Genomic DNA, 19,356 nt, shown 5'->3' with positions numbered 1-19,356 from the left:
ACTGGGGATTTTTCTGTTACAAGGAAATTTCATCTTTATTTTACATCCCTGAGTTTCTTCCCCTCTCTCGTGTCTTAAAGCTGAGGGATCAAGAAATGAAGCTGAAGCCAAACTTTGCCTCACTTCTGAGACCAGTGGGGTAAAGTGTGAAAGGAAAAAAAAAACAGGAAAGGCACAGAGGCGGAACATGGTTACCTGTTAAGCTTATTCCCTTTCATAAATCACAAGGTGCTAATGCAAATGTTGAAATAAACAGGTCTAGCAAGAACTCCTGCTTTGGTTTTTTAACCATCTTTCAGAACTTAAAAAGAACTGATTCATGTAGTTATTATTTTAGGTTTAGCAATTATACCAACAATGTCGCTTCCAAGCTGAGTTGTCTGATGGTTCCCTTAGAAATGCTAACTAACTTCCTTGGGCAATGGTTTAAGGAGGGTCCATACCTTACTGATTTAGTTTCGTAACTCCCAACCTTTTCAATACCAAGCTCCCCTTTTCTAAGAAATATATGTACTTTCTGATACCCACCCAGGGCCATGTGTTTTTGAAAAGATCTTGTCTATAAAGGCAGAATAATTGTTTAAATAATGAAAAGGTCTTCCTATTTTAAAATTAATCAGCCAATTAGAGATTCTAATTGGCAGGTGAAAATCCGGTGTTATCACACTGGTTTACTAACCTAGCCGAAAGCAAAGCTATAGTGTTATGGATATCTGGTCAGTTTCCCTACGCTTTTCATTACTGATTTTTTGAAACGGTTACTATTGGAAAGGGAAGACATGGGACCGCAATAGAATAAAAGGAGACAGTATTCTGCAGAAACGAATAGCACTCCTTTCAGGTAACCCCTCTAGACACTGGGAGGCGCTCTCTCGAACCCCCGCCCACGTTTAGCCCAGGGCGCGTCTAGACCCGCCCCCACTCTGGCCCCGCCCCTCCACTCCAGTTCATGTGAATCCTCCCGAGCCGGAGGGGTGCTCCGCGGAAGCCCCACAGTCGGCCTCGGAGAGGTGACAGCCGGCGCAAGGGCCGGGGGGACGATCTCCGACGGCGGAGGCGGCGGAAGCGGAAAAGGCGGGACCTAGGGCGCACGTTACGTCAGCACGTGCGAACGCTAGGGCTAGGTCTCCGGAATAGATGGTGGACGCTTCGTGCGCGTGTTGGCGGTCGAGAGGCTCGCCGGTGGGCTTTAGAGTTGTGACCTCATGGCGGAGATAATTCAGGAACGCATAGAAGATCGACTCCCCGAATTGGAACAGCTGGAGCGTATTGGATTGTTCAGTCATGCGGAGATTAAGTGAGAAAGAGCTGAGGAAGTGGAAGAGCTGGGGCGGGCTGAAGGGAGGGGGGAGCCTGGGGGGGGGCAGGGATGCCGGGGCACCTAATTGTGTTTATATTTTGTAACATGGCAGAAGCCCATTTTCAGATTTTGTTGACTCCCAGAATTTCTCATTCGTTGCACGGTGGTCTGTTTGTACTGCTCTAGAGATGCAAACTGCAGTGGGTGCCAAGAGATAACTCTTTCTAGTAAGACTTGAAGATGTGGACCATTTAATTCAATTTCGTATTCTACCCCAGGGTTTAGCCAACAACGTGCGGCACGAGGTTGGCATTTAGTAATTTGTTACAATTAAGCCTAATGTTTTTTAGTGGTTTTCTGTGACTGTTGCTGCATTTTACAATGGCTGGGAATGTAGTAATGTGACTATGGGGGCCTTGAAGTAAACCTTTGTTAGTGAAATGCAGCATAGCGTGGACTCAAAAAAATTTTCTTTAATGTTTATTTTTGAGAGAGTAGGGGGAAGGGCAGAGAGAGAATGGAAGAGGATCCCAAGAGGTTCTGATGCCAGCCTCTAACCCAAGAACGGTGAGATTATGACCTGGGCCAAAATCAAGAGTCCATTGCTTAACTGACTGAGCCACCCAGGTGTTCCAGCAGTGGGGACACTCAGTGCGTGTTCAGTTACCATTAACTAGAGACAGTAATTGACCTCGTACATCTTGCATTAAATTCTCTTAATATACACATGTTGTGTTTTCTCTTTAGCTAAATACAGTCAATTATTTCCCATGAGTCCTTTGTACTGTTAATAAACCTTTCTAGATAGAGACAGTAGAGACAATCTAGGTGTTTTTTTTTTTTTTTTTTCCTAGTTTGAGTGTTGGAAAACTCAGAAGTAAGGAATTTAGAAAAGATACTTGGTTATTATTAAAACCCAAGTGACCAGAATTTGGAGGGAAAGAAATCTTTACTAATATCACATACAAATAATGTAAAGTACTTAACATTATTTGCTTTGCTGGTGGGAATGTCAATGGTCCTGGCAGTTGACTACAAGATGATTTTCATGAAAATTTTAAAATACTGGGCGCCTGGGTGGTTCGGTTGAGCATCCGACTTCAGTTCAGGTCATGATCTCATGGTTTGTGAGTTCAAGTCCCGTGTCAGACTGTGCTGACGGCTCAGAGTCAGGAGCGCGCTTCGGATTCTGTGTCTCCCTCTCTGCCCTTCCCCTGCTCACACTCTGTCACTTTCTCTCATAAATAAACATTTAAAAAAAAATCCTAATGCACACACCCTAAGCACACAGAAGTAATCAGGTAAGAGAAAACTTGCTTATGAAGGATAATTTGGGAATTTCAGGTTTTGGAAATGTTTTAATATATATATTATGTTTTAAATTTATTAAAATAAACTTAAAACTCCAAAATTATTTAACTTATGCTTTTTTCAACTGTTATATCTTAAATGGCTTTCTCCTCAGGGCTATCATTAAGAAGGCTTCAGATCTGGAATACAAAATACAGCGAAGAGCTCTTTTTAAGGAAGACTTCATCAATTATGTTCAAGTAAGTGGATAAGTTCACTACTTTTTAATCCTCTCACAAATTTTATTTATTTTTTATTTTTTTATTTTTTTAAATGTTTTTTATTTTTTGAGACAGAGAGAGAGACAGAGCATGAGCAGGAGAGGGGCAGAGAGAGAGGGAGACACAGAATCCACAGCAGGCTCCAGGCTCTGAGCTGTTAGCACAGAGCCCAACGTGGGGCTTGAACTCACAGACTGTGAGATCATGACCTGAGCTGAAGTCGGACACTTAACTGACTGAGCCACCCAGGCGCCCCTAATCCCCTCACAAATTTTAAATCAATTCTAGAATGGTGAGCTTGATTCAGTGTTTTTTGCAAAATTCTAGAATTGATGATTAAACGGGTAATTTTTGAACAAGAATAGAAGTGGTGTGGGAATAACGTTGCCCCACTAAGGCTTTAGTCCTTGGCAAACTGAAATTTTCTTTTTTCCTTCTATGGAGTTAGTAGACCAGATACTGCCAAAGATACTGTGTATTAGGATTTAAGCAAGAGAATTGACATACTATTTCTTGTGGGGAGAAATAAAGGAGAGTGAGTTTGATGATGGTAGATGGTTGGAAAGTTAGTATTTATGTGTCTGTAAGTCTGCTACTTTAGAGGAATACTGCAAATTCTTCAGTACTATAAATGAATGGGAGATTTGAGTGAATCTAAAGTTTACATGCTAGACCAATTTTCAGGTAGAGGAGAATAGTTAATACGTTAGATAACAAAATCTGGACCCAGTGGTAAGACGTAATATTATAAGACTGGAGGTTTTCTGAGTTTAGATTGGAAAAAAACAACAACAGGTGAACAAATGAGACCTGGCTACGAATCTTGTACTTGGAAGAGGTTTGGGAGCTCATGGTGGATTGCTATGTGTCAACTGTACTTCAGGAATAAACTTGGAAAAGGACAAAAGAAAAAAAATAATGGACCATATTAACAAAAGTAGAGTGATGAGTAAGTTAGCTGAGCAAAGAACACTGCAAACAGTAGCCATTCAGAAGATGTTAGTTTGAAAAAAGGTGTTTTGCACTTAACAGACAGTGTCTGGAGCATTGTATTAGGCTTGAGACTGCATTTTAAGAAGGACTTTGAAAGGTTAGTTAAAAGGCAGCCAGCATGGAAACCTCGTTCTAGGAGGAATCATTGAAAGAATACAAATAGACACGTTTAACCTTAAGGAGACCTGAGAAGTGGCAGATAATTCCACTCTTCAAATATTTGAAGAGGTACCTGTGGATTAGGTTGATTAGCTTTAGAGGCCATAACTGAAATAAGTAAATTAAACACACACACACACACACACACACACACTCCCACACGTACATACTTTCACTCACATCCCCGCCCTGTGCACACAATTGTCACAACCATATAAACTTGCTATAAGACGTAAGTGGCATTTTAAATCAGTGAGGTTCTGGTTGTCCTCATTGAGGAAATAAAATTAGACCCCTCTCATATAATAAGCAAAATGAGAATCCTTCTGAATGGAAAAGGTAAATTTGGGGAAAACTTTGTATCTCTACAAGAAATATGAAAGAATGACTTTGAGGAGTAGGAGAGGTTTTCTTAAATGAGACTATGAAAGCACAATGACAAGATTGATTTGGCCATGTTTAAAATAAGCATGTCTGTGCAAAAAAGGTGCCACAATGTAAAAAGACAAGCCACAAAATGGAGAAAATAATTTCGGTACATAAATATATGTGTGTACACACACACACACACACATATATAGACACTTTTTTTTTTTTTTAAAGTTTATTTATTTTGAGAGAGAGTGAGAGCAAGTAGGGTAGGGGCAGAGAGGGAGGGGGGAGAGAGAATCCTAAGCAGGCTCTGCACTGTCAGCGCAGAGCCCAATGCGAGGCTCAATCTCACAAACCAAGAGATCATGACCTAAGCTGAAATCAAGAGTTGGACGCTTAACCGACTGAGCCACCCAGGTGCCCCGCAGCACGTATATTTTGAATCTAGAATATCTAAGGAACTACAGATTCAGAAGAAAATGACAACTATGAAGGATAAAAACAACAAAAATATGAACATGCAGTTCACAAAGGGGAAACACCATTCACTGATCAACTTATGAAAAGAATGTTAGCCTTATTAATTAATTTTTTTTTTAACGTTTATTTATTTTTTGAGAGACCGAGACAGAGCATGAGCAGGGCAGGGGCAGAGAGAGAAGGAGACACAGAATCCGAAGCAGGCTCCAGGCTCCGAGCTGTCAGCACAGAGCCCGATGTGGGGCTTGAACTCACAAACTACGAGATCATGACCTGAGCCAAAGTCGAACACTTAACTGACTGAGCCACCCAGGCACCTGCTCATGCTCTCGCTCTCTCTCTCTCTCTCTCTCTCTCAAAAATAAATAAATATTAAAAAAAAAAAACCACACACATAAAAAAAGCATTCAAGAAAACATTATAATAAAGTCCAAAGTTTTGCTTCAGAATGATAAATAGTCAAGATAGTCATTTTTTCTGGGGAGGGAAAAGAGTGGAATTAGACATGATACATAGGGAACTTCGAAGCAAGTTTAATAAAATGTAGGCTTTGATGTAGCTGTGTAATAGCTGCTTCGGTGTTCTGTGTGCTTGAATATTTCATAAAGCACTTGTAAAATGAAGCATAGAATCTTGTGAAGCCTTAAGTTTTGTGTCTCTAACAGTCTTAAAACTGAGGCTTAGAGAGGAATTGAATAGTAGTGGTTTTTAGAGAACCTTAAGAGGTTTTAAGTGGTCCTTCAGAGGGTAGGGTAGGGAGAACCAATTAGGCACAACTGTGTCTTTCATTTGCTTATGTTAAGCTAACATTTTTGCATGGTTAATTTACTCAAAGTTGGAACATGCTGTTGTAGACTAGAAAGTCTGATATTATGAACCTTATGTCTTTTTTTTTTAAGTTTTTCTTTTTTTTTTTTTAAAGTTTGTTTATTTAAGTAATGTCTATTCCCAACGTGGGGCTTGAACTCATGACCCTGAGATCAAGAGTTGTGTGCTCTTCCGACTAAACCAGCCAGGAGCCCCAAATCTTAGAAATATTATGATTTTAGAAACATACTTGCTTTGATTCTAAGATGTTTATATGCTTGCTAACATATGGATTTATGAGTTTTGTAGATGTAAGGTGAATTATCACTGACTTTTAACAGACATTTACTACAAATTATGCTTGATAGCATATTATCTTCTTTTATAGTCTTTTTTAAAAAAAAATTTTTTTTAAGGTAAGCTCTATGCCCAGCTTGGGGCTTGAAGTCATGACCCAAAGATCAAGAGTTGCATGCTTTACCGGCTGAGCCAGCAAGCTGCCCCAATCTTGTTTTATATTCTTGATTTTTATTTACTTTACGATTTTAACTAAATGCAGTTCCTGTTATAAATTAAGGTTTATAAATTAAAAGGTTATAATTTAAAAGGTTATAAATTTTATTGTTTTCTCTTTTCTTATATGTTTTTCTTCCATAGTATGAAATTAATCTTTTGGAGTTGATTCAGAGAAGAAGAACTGTAAGTAGATATTCTGGAAATTGGAAAAAATTTAGATTAGGTAGTGTGGCTCTATAGCTAGAACTTGGGTTTGGGAAGCAGTTGGCACTGATAAATTGTGTGGTGCTGTGTTCATAATGGGTGTTTGTAATCATTTGTTTTCTTTATCAGCACCTTTTTAAAAATATTTATTTAGAGAGAGTGCACGCAAGTGGGAAAGGGCAGAGAGAGAGGGAAAGAGAATCTAAGGAGGCTCCGCACTGTCAGCACAGAGCCTGATGCGAGGCTTGATTTCAACCAACCGTTAGATGATGACCTGAGTGGAAATCGAGAGTCAGACGCCCAACTGACTGGGCCATCTAGGCACCCCTATCAGTACAGTTTAAGATCAGGTAGGAATGTTGTTATGGATAAATGTGATTAAATTGAGGCTTTTTTTTTTTTTAATGTCACCTTTAAGCGCATCGGGTATTCATTTAAGAAGGATGAGATTGAGAATTCTATTGTACACCGGGTACAAGGTGTCTTCCGGCGTGCTTCAGCAAAATGGAAAGTAAGTGATCAGAGCATTTTTAATTGTAAGAGATGTGAAGATATGTATTATATGTATTATGTTTCAGTATTCAAATGTATTGTTTATTCTTGGGTGTCTCAATACTTAACCTAATAATGGTATTATTTGAAACCACTTACCAAACCGTGAAGAAAATTGATCTCATTACCTTATAGTTCTTCTTTGAGGATGGTACTGAAAAAGGTGGATTTGATACATGGTTAAGGATTAGAAGTTTGGGATGTATGGATAAATCTCTAAGTGAAGAACACTGAAGACTTGGAGGTGGAAGATAAATGGTTAGAGTAGGGGCAGCACCTCACTAACTTGATGTTCTTCAAGTTGGGCTCTGGGACTGGGAGTACTTTAGATCCTGGGAATGACAAATTTGGGGTTGCTACCCCTGATTGAGACCATTTAAGAACTGCATTGAGCAAGGGGCGCCTAGATGGCTCTGTCTGTTAAGCATAATTCAGGTTATAATCTTGCGGTTTGTGAGTTTGAGCCCCATGTCAGGCTGTGTGCTGATAGCATGGAGCCTGCTTTGAATTCACATTCTCTCTTTCTCTCTCTCCGCCCTTCCCCTGTTCTTCTCTCTCAAAAATAAATGAAATAAAATATTTTTAAAAATAAAACAAAGGGCGCCTAGTGGCTCAGTTGGTTAAATGTTTGACTTCAGCTCAGGTTATGATCTTGCGGTTCGTGAGTTCGAGCCTCACATCAGGCTCTCTGCTATCAGCATGGAGCCTGCTTTGGATCCTCTGTCTCCCGGCCCCCTCTGCCGCCGCCCCTCCCCCTCTCCCCCACCATTAAATATAAATACACATTAAAGAAATGAAAACAAAACTGCATTGAGCAAATTGGATAGACAACAAATTTTGTCTTGGAGCATGGTAGGTGAGAATGGGTGGCCAGATGGAGTTAACACATTTAAGAGATCTAAGACCTCAGTGAGTAACAGCCTAATAGGCTGGGCAATGTATAACACATTGGCTTTCCTGAAATTTACCTCTCTTTCTAAAAAAAGTTAATTAGTGCAAAAGTGTATTATGTATTAAGTTCAAATTCGAGCAGCTTACTACATTGCTTTTCTTGCAGGATGATGTTCAACTTTGGCTATCCTATATAGTCTTTTGTAAGAAATGGGTGAGTATTGCGCAGTTGTGTCTTGCTTCCTTGTTCTTTTAGTAAGTCTGCCTTTTAAGCTCTGTGCTTGAGTACTAAACTCCATGTTTTCTCCAAAGTTGTAGGGTTAGTAAATCGGAAAAGACTCCAAGAAGGCTGAACTTCAGTGTAACAACGTTTGCATATCTGAAGACTATATAAATGGTTTCTAAGTCAGAAGATGATCTTTGTTGTGTGTATTTATTTAGTAAAGTTAGATTTGTTTAGATACTTAGACTGTTTGCATGTAGTGGTTTAGGTAGAAAAAACTATGAGTGTGTCTATATTTGTTTCTGTGTCCCTACAAGAGCATATCTTGCCCCATTGGATTTTGAGTTGGTAAGGAAACAGTACAGATCACTTAGAGATGACTAATAATGAGTTCAGTGTATAGGAAGTAGAATTGCTTTTTCTCTCTTACAGGCCACCAAAGCTCAACTTAGCAAGGTATTTTCTGCCATGTTGGCCATTCATTCAAACAAGCCAGGTATGGTGAGATCCTTGTCAGTTCTTCTACCTTTTATGTAGACTCAAGCTATTTTGGCATTTATTTTGCTTCATAAACCTAAAAGAAATTAGTTTGAGAACTTGAGCATAGGTACTAGGCCTCAGCAGTTCTGGTTTCTGAATAGCTGCCTCTTAGTTCATCCCTGTATGTTGTGTATCATTTATTGTGTTGAGTATTGTATCTGTGGGTAAGAAGGACTAAATTTCTTTTTTATTTACTTACTTATTTACTTACTGATTTATTTATTTTAAAAAGTATTTAATTCATTTATTTTTAAAGTATGTTTTACTTTATTTTATTGTTATTTTTAAAAATATGCTCTGTGTAGGGCGTCTGGTTGGCTCAGTACGTTAAACCTCCGACCTTGACCCAGGTCATGATCTAATGGTTTGTGAGTTCAAGCCCCATATCGATCTCTGCTGTCAGTGTGTAGCTTTTTTGGGATCCTCTGTTTCCCTCTCTCTGCCCCTCTCCCACTTTCTCTCAAAAATAAACATTAAAAGTTTAAAAAAAAGTTCTGCATGCAATATGAGACTTGAACTCATGACCCAGAGATCAAGAGTCCCTGCTCTACTGACTGAGCCAGCCTGGCACCCCACTAAGTTTCTTTTTAGATGATGATGAAAGAAACTCCTTGGTCCTTTGAGAGACATTCTATTTGGATGTATTCACATTTAAGGGGCACTAAGAGGGGAAAACTTAAAAACTTAAAGGGGAAAATGTCAACGCAGATTTTGCAAGAGTGCCTGGCACATATTAGGTACTCATGTTTTGTAAGAGAAAGACTTCTCTTGTGAATACTGTGTGAATAGCACATAATTTTATAGGGGAGGTACTCCAGTGCCTATTCTCAAGTATTAGGCTCAACCAGGTTCACGCTACACAGGCTAAGATAAGCCACATTTGGCACCAGTTAATTCACCAGAGGATACAGCATTAGGTGAGAGTCTTTAGTAGAGTACTCTTAGCAATTTGGAGGCCAGTCCTTGGTCCCCAAGATGATAGTTCAGGTGTGAGGGAATGAGACCATGTGAATGGGTAGAGGAACAGCTCTGATTTAGAAGTCCTGTGGATGGGCACAGCTTCCAGGGATCCTAGAAAGGACTGTGCTCAATTTCAGGAGTCAAATGCTCAGGAAAGCCCAAAGCAGTCGCGCTCTCTCATTAATAACCCTTCTAGTCCAGACGTGGTTACTAACCATGAGTCATTTTTACCGAAGGCAGTCTTGTCTGGTAACATAGCTGACTTTTATTAAGTTTCTAGGGAAATAGCTGGAATGTTAACTCGACGTTGATTTCCTGTGTAGAAAGACAAAGGTTTTTGTTTTTTTTTTCTTATTTTTTTTTTTAATTTTTTTTTTTTTTCAACGTTTATTTATTTTTGGGACAGAGAGAGACAGAGCATGAACGGGGGAGGGGCAGAGAGAGAGGGAGACACAGAATCGGAAACAGGCTCCAGGCTCTGAGCCATCAGCCCAGAGCCCGACGCGGGGCTCGAACTCACAGACCGCGAGATCGTGACCTGGCTGAAGTCGGACGCCTAACCGACTGCGCCACCCAGGCGCCCCAGGTTTTTGTTTTTAAAGCCTTTATTCCCAACAGGTGTGATAAAAATTTTTTATTTTTAATGTTGAGCCATTCAAAAGAAATTATAAACTACTTAAATAAAGAAAAAGAGTGAAATATTTTTATTTCATTGATTCTAAGATGCACAATTTCTTCCAGTATTTTTATAGTTCTAAAGTTTATATGTGACTTATAGTGATGTTGATCTTAGATTGAATGAGGCACATACGTACCCACAGATGTTATCATTTACCTCTTCGCTTCAGAATATTCTAATTTTTATTTATTTATTTTTATTTTATTTAAAGTTTATTTTGAGAGAGAGAGTACACATAAGCATGCGGGAGGGGCAGAGAGACAGGGAGAGAGAGAATCCCAAGCAGGCTCTGTGCTATCAGCTCAGAGCCTGACACGGGGCTTGAACCCATGGACTGTGAGATCATGACCTGAGCTGAAATCAATACTCGGATACTTAACGCACTGAGCCACCCAGGTGCCCCAGAATACTCTAATTTTAGGTAAAGCAGCAATACTTTACAAATAACCATTGAAATTCCCTTTCTCCATCCCTTTCCTCTTTTGGGAAGATTAAAAAAAATTCTTTGAGTATTAAAATTGGAGCATTGATCTTTCTTTTTTAGTCTGACTTGATTGATTTATTGAAATGAAGTCTGATGTTTTTTATTTATATAGCTTTGTGGATTATGGCAGCCAAATGGGAAATGGAAGATCGCTTATCTTCAGAAAGTGCAAGACAACTATTTCTTCGAGCTCTGCGCTTTCATCCAGAGTGCCCAAAACTTTATCAAGAAGTGAGTTGTGTACCTGTAAGGTGAAAGAGTGATGTCTCAGTTTTGGTCCTCTGTGGACTTACATTCTTGATTAAGTTAAAAAGACTTGGATTTGTGGAGGCTAGGGATAAGTAGAGGAGCTGCTGGAAAAGGAGAGCGGCGAAGCTGTTTCTTGGCCAGTATTAGGTGTTGACCATGTGCATCTTCCAGGTTGTTAGAGATTAGAACTCTTACTGCCCATTATGGTTGGGAGGGGTGGGGAAATGGACCCTACCTATTTATGTTGTGGGGCCAGGGTTCAGCCATCTTTATACCTTTGTTGTTTTTTCCCTTGCATCTACCTTCCCTACTTCTTATCTTCTTTCTCTCCTTCCTTTCTTTCTCTTTTTCTATCTTCTTCTTTTGGCTTCTCTTCATTTTTCCCCACTTATTCTTATTGTCTCTTTTTTCTTGAGATATATCCCTCCTTCCCCTCTTGCTGGACTTAACACCTTAGAGGGAGGCACTAGAACAGTGATGGCCAGACTTTCAATTAAGAAAAAAGCAAGTGCTAAAAATGGTGTATTATTAGAAGCTGCCCTTTTTTGAGGTATTTGTCAGGATAAGGGAGAAACTACTGTCTTGTCTTCAATTGAAAATGAAGCCTTATTTGATGGAAAAAGATGTGGGTCTTTTTTTTAAAAAAATTTTTTTTTTTTTAATGTTTATTTTTGAGAGAGATACAGAGCGCTAGCAGGAGAGGGGTAGAGAGAAAGGGAGACACAGAATCTGAAGCAGGCTCCAGGCTCTGAGCTGTCAGCACAGAACCCAATGCGGGGCTCGAACTCACAAACCACTAGATCATGACCTGAGCCAAAGTCAGATGCTTAACTGACTGAGCCACCCAGGCACCCCGATTTGGGTCTTTATGCTTGTAGGTTCTCTAGCTGTCCTAACTAGTGATTTTTGGTCTTGTAGTTCTTTAATGATGTTTTATATAGCAGCTCAGCATTTCTTCCCTTGTTTTCATATTCTTTTCGATATCCCTTTGCTACCTGTAGTATTTTGATTGAGAAACAATAAGTATCACTCCTCCCTGCCGTTATAAGGTTATTTTATGGAAGTATTGTTTATGTTTTTTGGAAGTTTTCCTAAATACTCAAACTGGTATTTCCAAAAATAGAAACAGGTTTATTGCTTATTCTTTTTCAAAGTAAATTAGAGGGTGCCTGGGTGGCTCAGTCGGTTTAAGAGTCCACCTTTGGCTTAGGTCATGATCTCACTGCTCGGGAGTTTGAGCCCTGTGTTGGGCTCTGTGCTGACAGCTCAGAGCCTGGAGCCTGCTTCGGATTCTGTGTTTCCCTCTGTCTCTGCCCCTCTCTCGCTCACGCTGTCTCTCTTTCCTTCAAAATATAAATAAACTTTAAGAAATTTATAAAACTTTTTTTTCACATTTATTTATTTTGAGAGAGAATGCAAGTGGGGGAGGGGCAGAGAGCAAGGGGGAGAGAGAATCCCAAGCAGGCTCTGCATTGTCAGCATAGAGCCCAACACAGGGCTCGATCCCACAACTGTGAGATCATGACCTGAGCTGAAATCAAGAGTTAGTCCCTCAACCGACTGAGCCACCCAGGCACCTCCTGATGGTTAATTTTATGAAATTATAATACATATATTAAAATCAGGAAATTGACATTGGTCTAATGTGTGCATATGGTTGGTTCTCTGTCATTTTTTTTTTTTTTACATGTGTAGATTTGTGTAACCACCACCACAGTCAAAATGCAGAGCTGTTCTACCATCACAAGGAACTCCCTTCTTGTCAGTGTCATCTAGTTTCATAACAAAAAATATCACGCTATCCCCAAACTTTCACAGATCTGATATTTATGGGTAAAAAATGGCATCTTATGTATTTCTAATTAAAAAAAATATATTTCCAAAGATTTTCAGTTTATAATTTCCCTTGTATAGTACTTCAGGATGGAGCTGATGCATACTGAGAAACTGAGGAAGGAAAAGGAAGAATTTGAAAAAGCCAAAATGGATGTGGTAAGATCTGAACGTGTCATCACACATTAACAATTAATAGTGCTTTGAGCCTTCTTAGGAATAAGAGACAATTTTTTATTAAAAAAATTTTTTTTTTCAACGTTTATTTATTTTTGGGACAGAGAGAGACAGAGCATGAACGGGGGAGGGGCAGAGAGAGAGGGAGACACAGAATCGGAAACAGGCTCCAGGCTCTGAGCCATCAGCCCAGGGCCCGACGCGGGGCTTGAACTCACGGACCGCGAGATCGTGACCTGGCTGAAGTCGGACGCTTAACTGACTGTGCCACCCAGGCGCCCCAAATAAGAGACAGTTTTTTAAATGTATTTTTTATTTAATGCCAGTTTTGAAACTTTGAGATGAATCTAGAGTTGATTTAATTAAATGGGCTTAGTAATAAAAATGGAATTCTTTGCTTTAAAAATACACATTTGGACTGTTTGAAGTAGTCCTCAAAATAATTTATTACTGATAGAAGGGTAAATGGTTTCCCTAATACTTTATGGTTTCATGAAATGACATACTAATGGGTTGAAGGAGCTCGAGGAAGGTTGTGAAATGTGTGGTTCCTAGCTTTTTATATAATTTTTTTGGTGACGGTAATTTTAAAGAAAAGTTTTAGAATGTTTGAGCTGAAAAAGGAACTTTGCTATCATCTGTTATTGTGGTTTCTAGCTGTGAACTTTTTTTTTTTTTTCCCGACGTTTATTTATTTTTTGGACAGAGAGAGACAGAACATGAACGGGGGAGGGGCAGAGAGAGAGGGAGACACAGAATCGGAAACAGGCTCCAGGCTCTGAGCCATTAGCCCAGAGCCCGACGCGGGGCTCGAACTCACGGACCGCGAGATCGTGACCTGGCTGAAGTCAGTCGCTTAACCGACTGCGCCACCCAGGCGCCCCTAGCTGTGAACTTTTTTATTCAAATAAAAGTTTACCCAGAAGGGTAAACAAGCCATGTAAAACCTGACCTGCTCTGGTCTAAGTAGAGTCAGGCCTTAAGCCATGTGATCTTGCTATTGCTCTAGGAGCCTGAGAGAACACATTGGGAAGGTCAGTGGTCTTGTTCAAGCTGCACATTTTACAAGTGAGGGAAGTGGCCCAGAGAGAGATGTGGTTTGCCAGAGGTCATATGGCACAGATAGTCTAGGGCTGTTAATTTTTATCCTAGTGCTTTTTCTAGTTACTGGCACTATCTGTTAAGTTATGTTTACTATAATACTCTTTAGGGGAATCTTGATTATCCTGAAGAAATCCTTAAGGGCGAGTTGGCACGGATTATCTACAGAAATTCTGTGAACATAATTAAAGGTACGTATGTTTTGAATATTTATTTATGATGGAAAGTGCAACATTCTATTTCTGTTTATTTTGAGAGAGAGAGAATGCAAATATGTGTGGGGAGGGTGTGGCAGAGAGAATGAGAGAATCCCAACCAGGCTCTGCATTATCCGTACAGATAGTGCAGAGCCTGACATGGGGCTTGAACTCATGAACTGCAAGATTATGATCTGAGCTGAAGTTTGATGCTTAACTGACTGAGCTACCCAGTCACCCCACAATGTTCTATTTAAAATGAGGAAGACCGGGGCGCCTGGGTGGCTCAGCCGGTTAAGCGACTGACTTCAGCTCAGGTCATGATCTTGTAGTTTGTGAGTTTGAGCTCTGCATCGGGCTCGGTGCTGACAGCTCGGAGCCTGGAGCCCGCCTCAGATTCTGTGTCTCCCACTCTCTCTGCCCCTTCCTCACTCATACTCTGTCTCTTTCTCTCTCTAAAAAATAAGCATTAAAAAAATTAAAAGGGAGGAAGACCTTTAGCTAATGTTGAAAATTTATGTTAGAAATTCTGTTAAGAGTGTATATAAAATTCTATGGGAATAGTGTCCTGTTTTTTTCAGAAACCGTTGATAGCCCCTTAGGGTATACTTGAACATTTCAGTAAGTTTATCGAGTATTTAATTCACATGGAGAGTTGGAAAGAAATAGGTGATTTAGAACATTTCTTTATGCTTTTAAGATGTTTAGAAGAAAAGAAGTACTTATGAATACTCTAAAATATCACTAATGACATTGCTTGTGTAGTGGGGCTATGGGTGATTTTTCTTTTCTGTTTTGTCCTATTTCTCAAATAATACAAAAGAATTAGCTCTAGTACATCAAGAAAGTGGTACTTTCTTATAGAAGAAAGTGGTTCTTTACAGTAAAATGACACTTGACAGTCTTAACTCCCCTTCCCAATTTTTAAAATTTTAGGTGCAGAATTTCACGTGTCACTGCTTACAATTGCACAGCTATTTGACTTTGCCAAAGATCTGCAAAGAGAAATTTATGATGAGTAAGTAAGTTCATGGAAAGGTGAATATGTCTATTTCCGATCTTGTGGTAAAAGTTTGAGGTTGGGTGTTTAGAAAGAGGGAAAGAAGACACTATGCTAAGTCCTTGGAAGAAAGCAAGGTTTTAGGGCTATTGTATCATAGTAAGTCATAGAAAAGTAAATATCTCTGGAGAACTTGTTTGACTCACTTCTGGGCTTCCCTTGGGAGTTAGTTTGTCTTTACTCAGTGACAAACATATCATACAGCTGATATCAAGACGTATATTTCTGCTGTGCTGGCATGTCTTTTGTCCATAGAATGAGAGTGGTCCTCATAAAGGTTTGCAGGTGATTGCTGTAGGTTATTTTATTCTTTAATGTTGGAGCATATTGTTTGAGAATTTTTTGCAGCCTGCCTTGTGGGTACATCACTCTTAGGTAGCACCCCTTATTTTCACAGGAGATAAAAGAGAACTTGGCTTGTTTGACCTTTGGATGCCTTCAGAGCTTTGGTAGAGGTTTAGGTCGTGCTTTTTTTTTTTTTTTTCTTGCCTCTGTTACAGAAAATCAAGAGCCCGGATATAAGGTTCTCCAGGGCTCAAGGACTGTCTCATCACACATACCTGTTGATTTAACTTTGAAAGCTAACTTGTGAATGAAATCTGAAACATTCTGAAACCTAATAAATGTGCCACAACTCTGATTGATTGACAAAATTTATACAGTGAGTGTGAAGATCTCTGGAGGGCTTGCTGGGGAATTGTCTCCTGGTAATGGAATTGTTAAAGGGGTGTCCTGAGTGCACTCTTAAATTTTTTTTTTTTTTTTTAACGTTTACTTTTGAGAGACACAGTGTGTAAGTAGGGAAGGGACAGAGAAAGGGAGACAGAATCCGAAGCAGGCTCCAGGCTCCAAGCGTCAGCACGGAGCCCGACATGGGGCTCGAACTCATGAACCGTGAGATCATGACCTGAGCCCAAGTCGGTTGCCCAACCGACTAAGGCACCCAGGTGCTCCTGGGTGCATTTTTAGAGCATTGGGAACTGTCTCTGTTTGATATTGAGTTAAGTTTCGTGTCATAGGGCTGATGCCAGTGAACTGCTTTTCAGCCTTCAGGCTCTACACACAGATGACCCTCTCACTTGGGATTATGTGGCACGGCGAGAATTAGAGATAGAGTCACAGCCAGGAGGAGAGCAGCCTGCGACGAAACAAGCCAGAGCAGTGGAGGTGGGCCGGAAGGAGGAGAGGTGCTGTGCTGTGTATGAAGAGGCGGTGAAGACTCTCCCTACAGGTGAACTTCACCAACCCTTGGGGTGGTGTCGAAGTTAGTATTCACGAATGGGAAGCCGAAGCTTCCGTTCCCATTACCAACGTCAGTGTCAGGATTCTCTCTGTGCTAGTTTACAGTGTGCCTGCCTTTCCAACTTGTTCTGTGGTGGTCAAAGATGGAGCTTTGAGACCTTCCTCGATAGTAATGGTATCCGTTTGGGGGAAATGGTACATAGGAAATGATAATTCAGAAGATTGTCATTCTCTGATTCTCTTTTCATACAGACTTGCTTCCAAATTTTTTTTGAAAGAAATTTTTTTTTTTTTTTTAATTTTCTCTTTCAACGTTTATTCATTTTTGGGACAGAGAGAGACAGAGCATGAACGGGGGAGGGGCAGAGAGAGAAGGAGACACAGAATCGGAAACAGGCTCCAGGCTCTGAGCCATCAGCCCAGAGCCTGACGCGGGGCTCGAACTCACCGACCGCGAGATCGTGACCTGGCTGAAGTCGGACGCTTAACCGACTGCGCCACCCAGGCGCCCCCCAAATTTTATATATTGGAGTGTTAATGTTTAATTTTTGAGAGAGAGAGCGTGAGCAGGGAAGGAAGGGGCAGAGAGAGGGAGACACAGAATCTGAAGCAGGCTCCAGGCTCTGAGCTGTCAGTGCAGAGCCCGACGCGGGGCTTGAACTCAAACCAGCCATGAGATCATGACCTGAGGCGAAGTTGAACGCCTGGCCGACTGAGCCACACAGGCTGCCCTTTACTTTTTATAGTTAAGTCATTACTCAGTATTTGAGATGTTTGATTAGCTGTAATCAGAATAACTAGTTTTTTCCACCGGACTAGCTTAAACCCTTTTTCAGAGGAATTTTCCCTTCAAAGGAAAGATGTATGTTAAATGTATGTTAAATGAAAGATTACTGTTAAATGGAGAGAACTAGTGACGTGATCCGCATAATCTGACTTTTCCAGAGGCCATGTGGAAGTGTTACATCACCTTCTGCTTGGAAAGATTCACCAAGAAGACAAGCAGTCAGTTCCTCAGAGAGAAGGTGAGGGCCTATGTTACATGGTTATAGTGGCTGACTAGAAAGTGACTGTTTTCTGTAAAAAGAGCAGACACGTGGCTCCTTTGGGGCCTGGGACAGCTTCCAAGAACTTAAGCTCTTTCCCCTTGTGGTTGACCTGTCATTCTGAAGGTCTGAGCCTGCTGTATCCTTTTTCCGGCCACCTGACTAAGAAGCACCCTGTTACTGGGCTGTGTTTGGTGTGGCTGTTTAGCTGGTGTAATCATAAGGGAAACTACCTCAAGTTCCTTTTCTTGGTTGCACATGTTCCTATCAGAGGCCACAGACCCCTGTGGGGATGTTTGTAATGAACTGAGAGATTTTTCTGATTTCAGAGGCTGGAAAGAACCATGATGGCGTTCAGGAAGGCACATGAACTCAGACTTCTACCGGAATTTCAGTACAAGCAGTGGGTAAGGGCACATTCACTGCCAGTAACATGTACTTGATTCCAGTTGGCTCATGATGGTGTCATGTGTTTTAATATATTGTTATGTGTTATGTGACTAAACCCATTTGGATGTTTGGTATGGAAGATGAGTGACATTACATTTGACTCTCGGTATTTGGTATATGCCAGAAATGAAATCTGTACAGTAAAGAAAGGAATGTTACGTGGTGGAAAATAGCCAGAACAGGGAGTCGCAACTTGGGTTTATTTTGTTTACCCATACATCTTGTCCTGAACATCCCTTTCCTGAATATATGCCTAGCCCAGATTAAGCATTGGTACAATAAAAATGAAGAGAGATTAGATGTGTTCCTGTGTTTCAGAAGCTGACATTCTAGTAAGAAACCTGTTAACCCATGCCTACTTTCTGGGGTGGGTGAGGATTGGTATGGAGACCAGGATAATGCGCTGAGGTATTTCTACATTGGGTTTTGTCACTTACTAGCTAGATAACTTGGGCAAACCACTTAACTTTTCTGAGTTTGTTTACTTGATTTTAAAACAGTGTTAGCGAGGAGCATCTGGGTGATTCAGTCACTTGGGTGTCCGATTCTTGATTTTGGCTCAGGTCATGGTCCCAGGGTTGTGAGATCAAGCCTGGCCTTGGGTTCCGTGCTGAGCATGCAGCCTGCTTAAGATTGCCTCTCTCTCCCTCTCCCTCTTTCTTGCGTGCATTGTGTGTATGTGTGTTCTCTCTCTCTCTCTAAAATTAAAAAAAAAAATAGTGATCCTTGTTTTTGGCAGCTCACAAAGTTGTTAACCTATACAAAAATGTTCGTATGTTAACATTTAAAAAATACTTTTTAAGAGTTTATTTTTGTTTTTGAAAAAGATACAAAGGGCAAACGGGGGAGGGGCAGAGAGAGGAGGAGACAGAATCCCAAGCAGGCTCTGCACTGTCAGCACAGAACCTGATGCGCGGGGCTCGAACTCACCAACCCTTGAGATCATCACCTGAGCCAAAATCAGGAGTCGGATGCTTAACCGACTAGGCTACCCAGGCAACCCTTAAAAAATACTTTTTAAATGTTTATTTATTTTGAGAGAGAGTGAGAGAGAATGTGGGGGCAGACATGGAGGAGGGGTAGAGAGAGGGATAGAGAGAACCTCAAGCAGGTTCCATGCTGTTAGCACAGAGCCTGACGGTGGGCTTGATCTCATGAATTGTGAGATCATGACCTGAGTCGAAATCAAGAGCCTGATACTCAACCAACCGAGCCACCTAGGTGCCCCCAAAATACTTTTTATTTATTTTTTATTATTTATTTATTTATT

General features: G+C 40.6%; 1 protein-coding gene across 2 annotated transcripts in view; it reads left to right on the top strand.

Moving 5' to 3' along the window:
• Positions 1 to 1,026: 1,026 nt before the first annotated feature.
• Positions 1,027 to 19,356, top strand: part of UTP6 (UTP6 small subunit processome component) — a 30,404-nt gene continuing 12,074 nt past the window's right edge. The window contains exons 1-13 of one of the 2 annotated variants that reach the window (XM_045488028.1): positions 1,027 to 1,297; positions 2,766 to 2,850; positions 6,340 to 6,381; positions 6,821 to 6,913; positions 8,012 to 8,059; positions 8,501 to 8,564; positions 10,844 to 10,962; positions 12,895 to 12,972; positions 14,201 to 14,282; positions 15,225 to 15,306; positions 16,368 to 16,579; positions 17,536 to 17,615; positions 17,966 to 18,043. In XM_045488028.1, the coding sequence (XP_045343984.1) occupies positions 1,206 to 1,297; positions 2,766 to 2,850; positions 6,340 to 6,381; positions 6,821 to 6,913; positions 8,012 to 8,059; positions 8,501 to 8,564; positions 10,844 to 10,962; positions 12,895 to 12,972; positions 14,201 to 14,282; positions 15,225 to 15,306; positions 16,368 to 16,579; positions 17,536 to 17,615; positions 17,966 to 18,043 (1,155 nt within the window). In that variant the 5' untranslated portion in view covers positions 1,027 to 1,205. The remainder of the gene's footprint in view (positions 1,298 to 2,765; positions 2,851 to 6,339; positions 6,382 to 6,820; positions 6,914 to 8,011; positions 8,060 to 8,500; positions 8,565 to 10,843; positions 10,963 to 12,894; positions 12,973 to 14,200; positions 14,283 to 15,224; positions 15,307 to 16,367; positions 16,580 to 17,535; positions 17,616 to 17,965; positions 18,044 to 19,356) is intronic. The other variant, XM_045488029.1, reaches the window with a different exon arrangement.

The sequence above is a fragment of the Leopardus geoffroyi genome, chromosome E1, assembly GCF_018350155.1.
Source record: "Leopardus geoffroyi isolate Oge1 chromosome E1, O.geoffroyi_Oge1_pat1.0, whole genome shotgun sequence".
NCBI classification, from domain to species: Eukaryota; Metazoa; Chordata; class Mammalia; order Carnivora; family Felidae; genus Leopardus; species Leopardus geoffroyi.
This window is presented reverse-complemented; position numbering and strand designations above follow the sequence as displayed.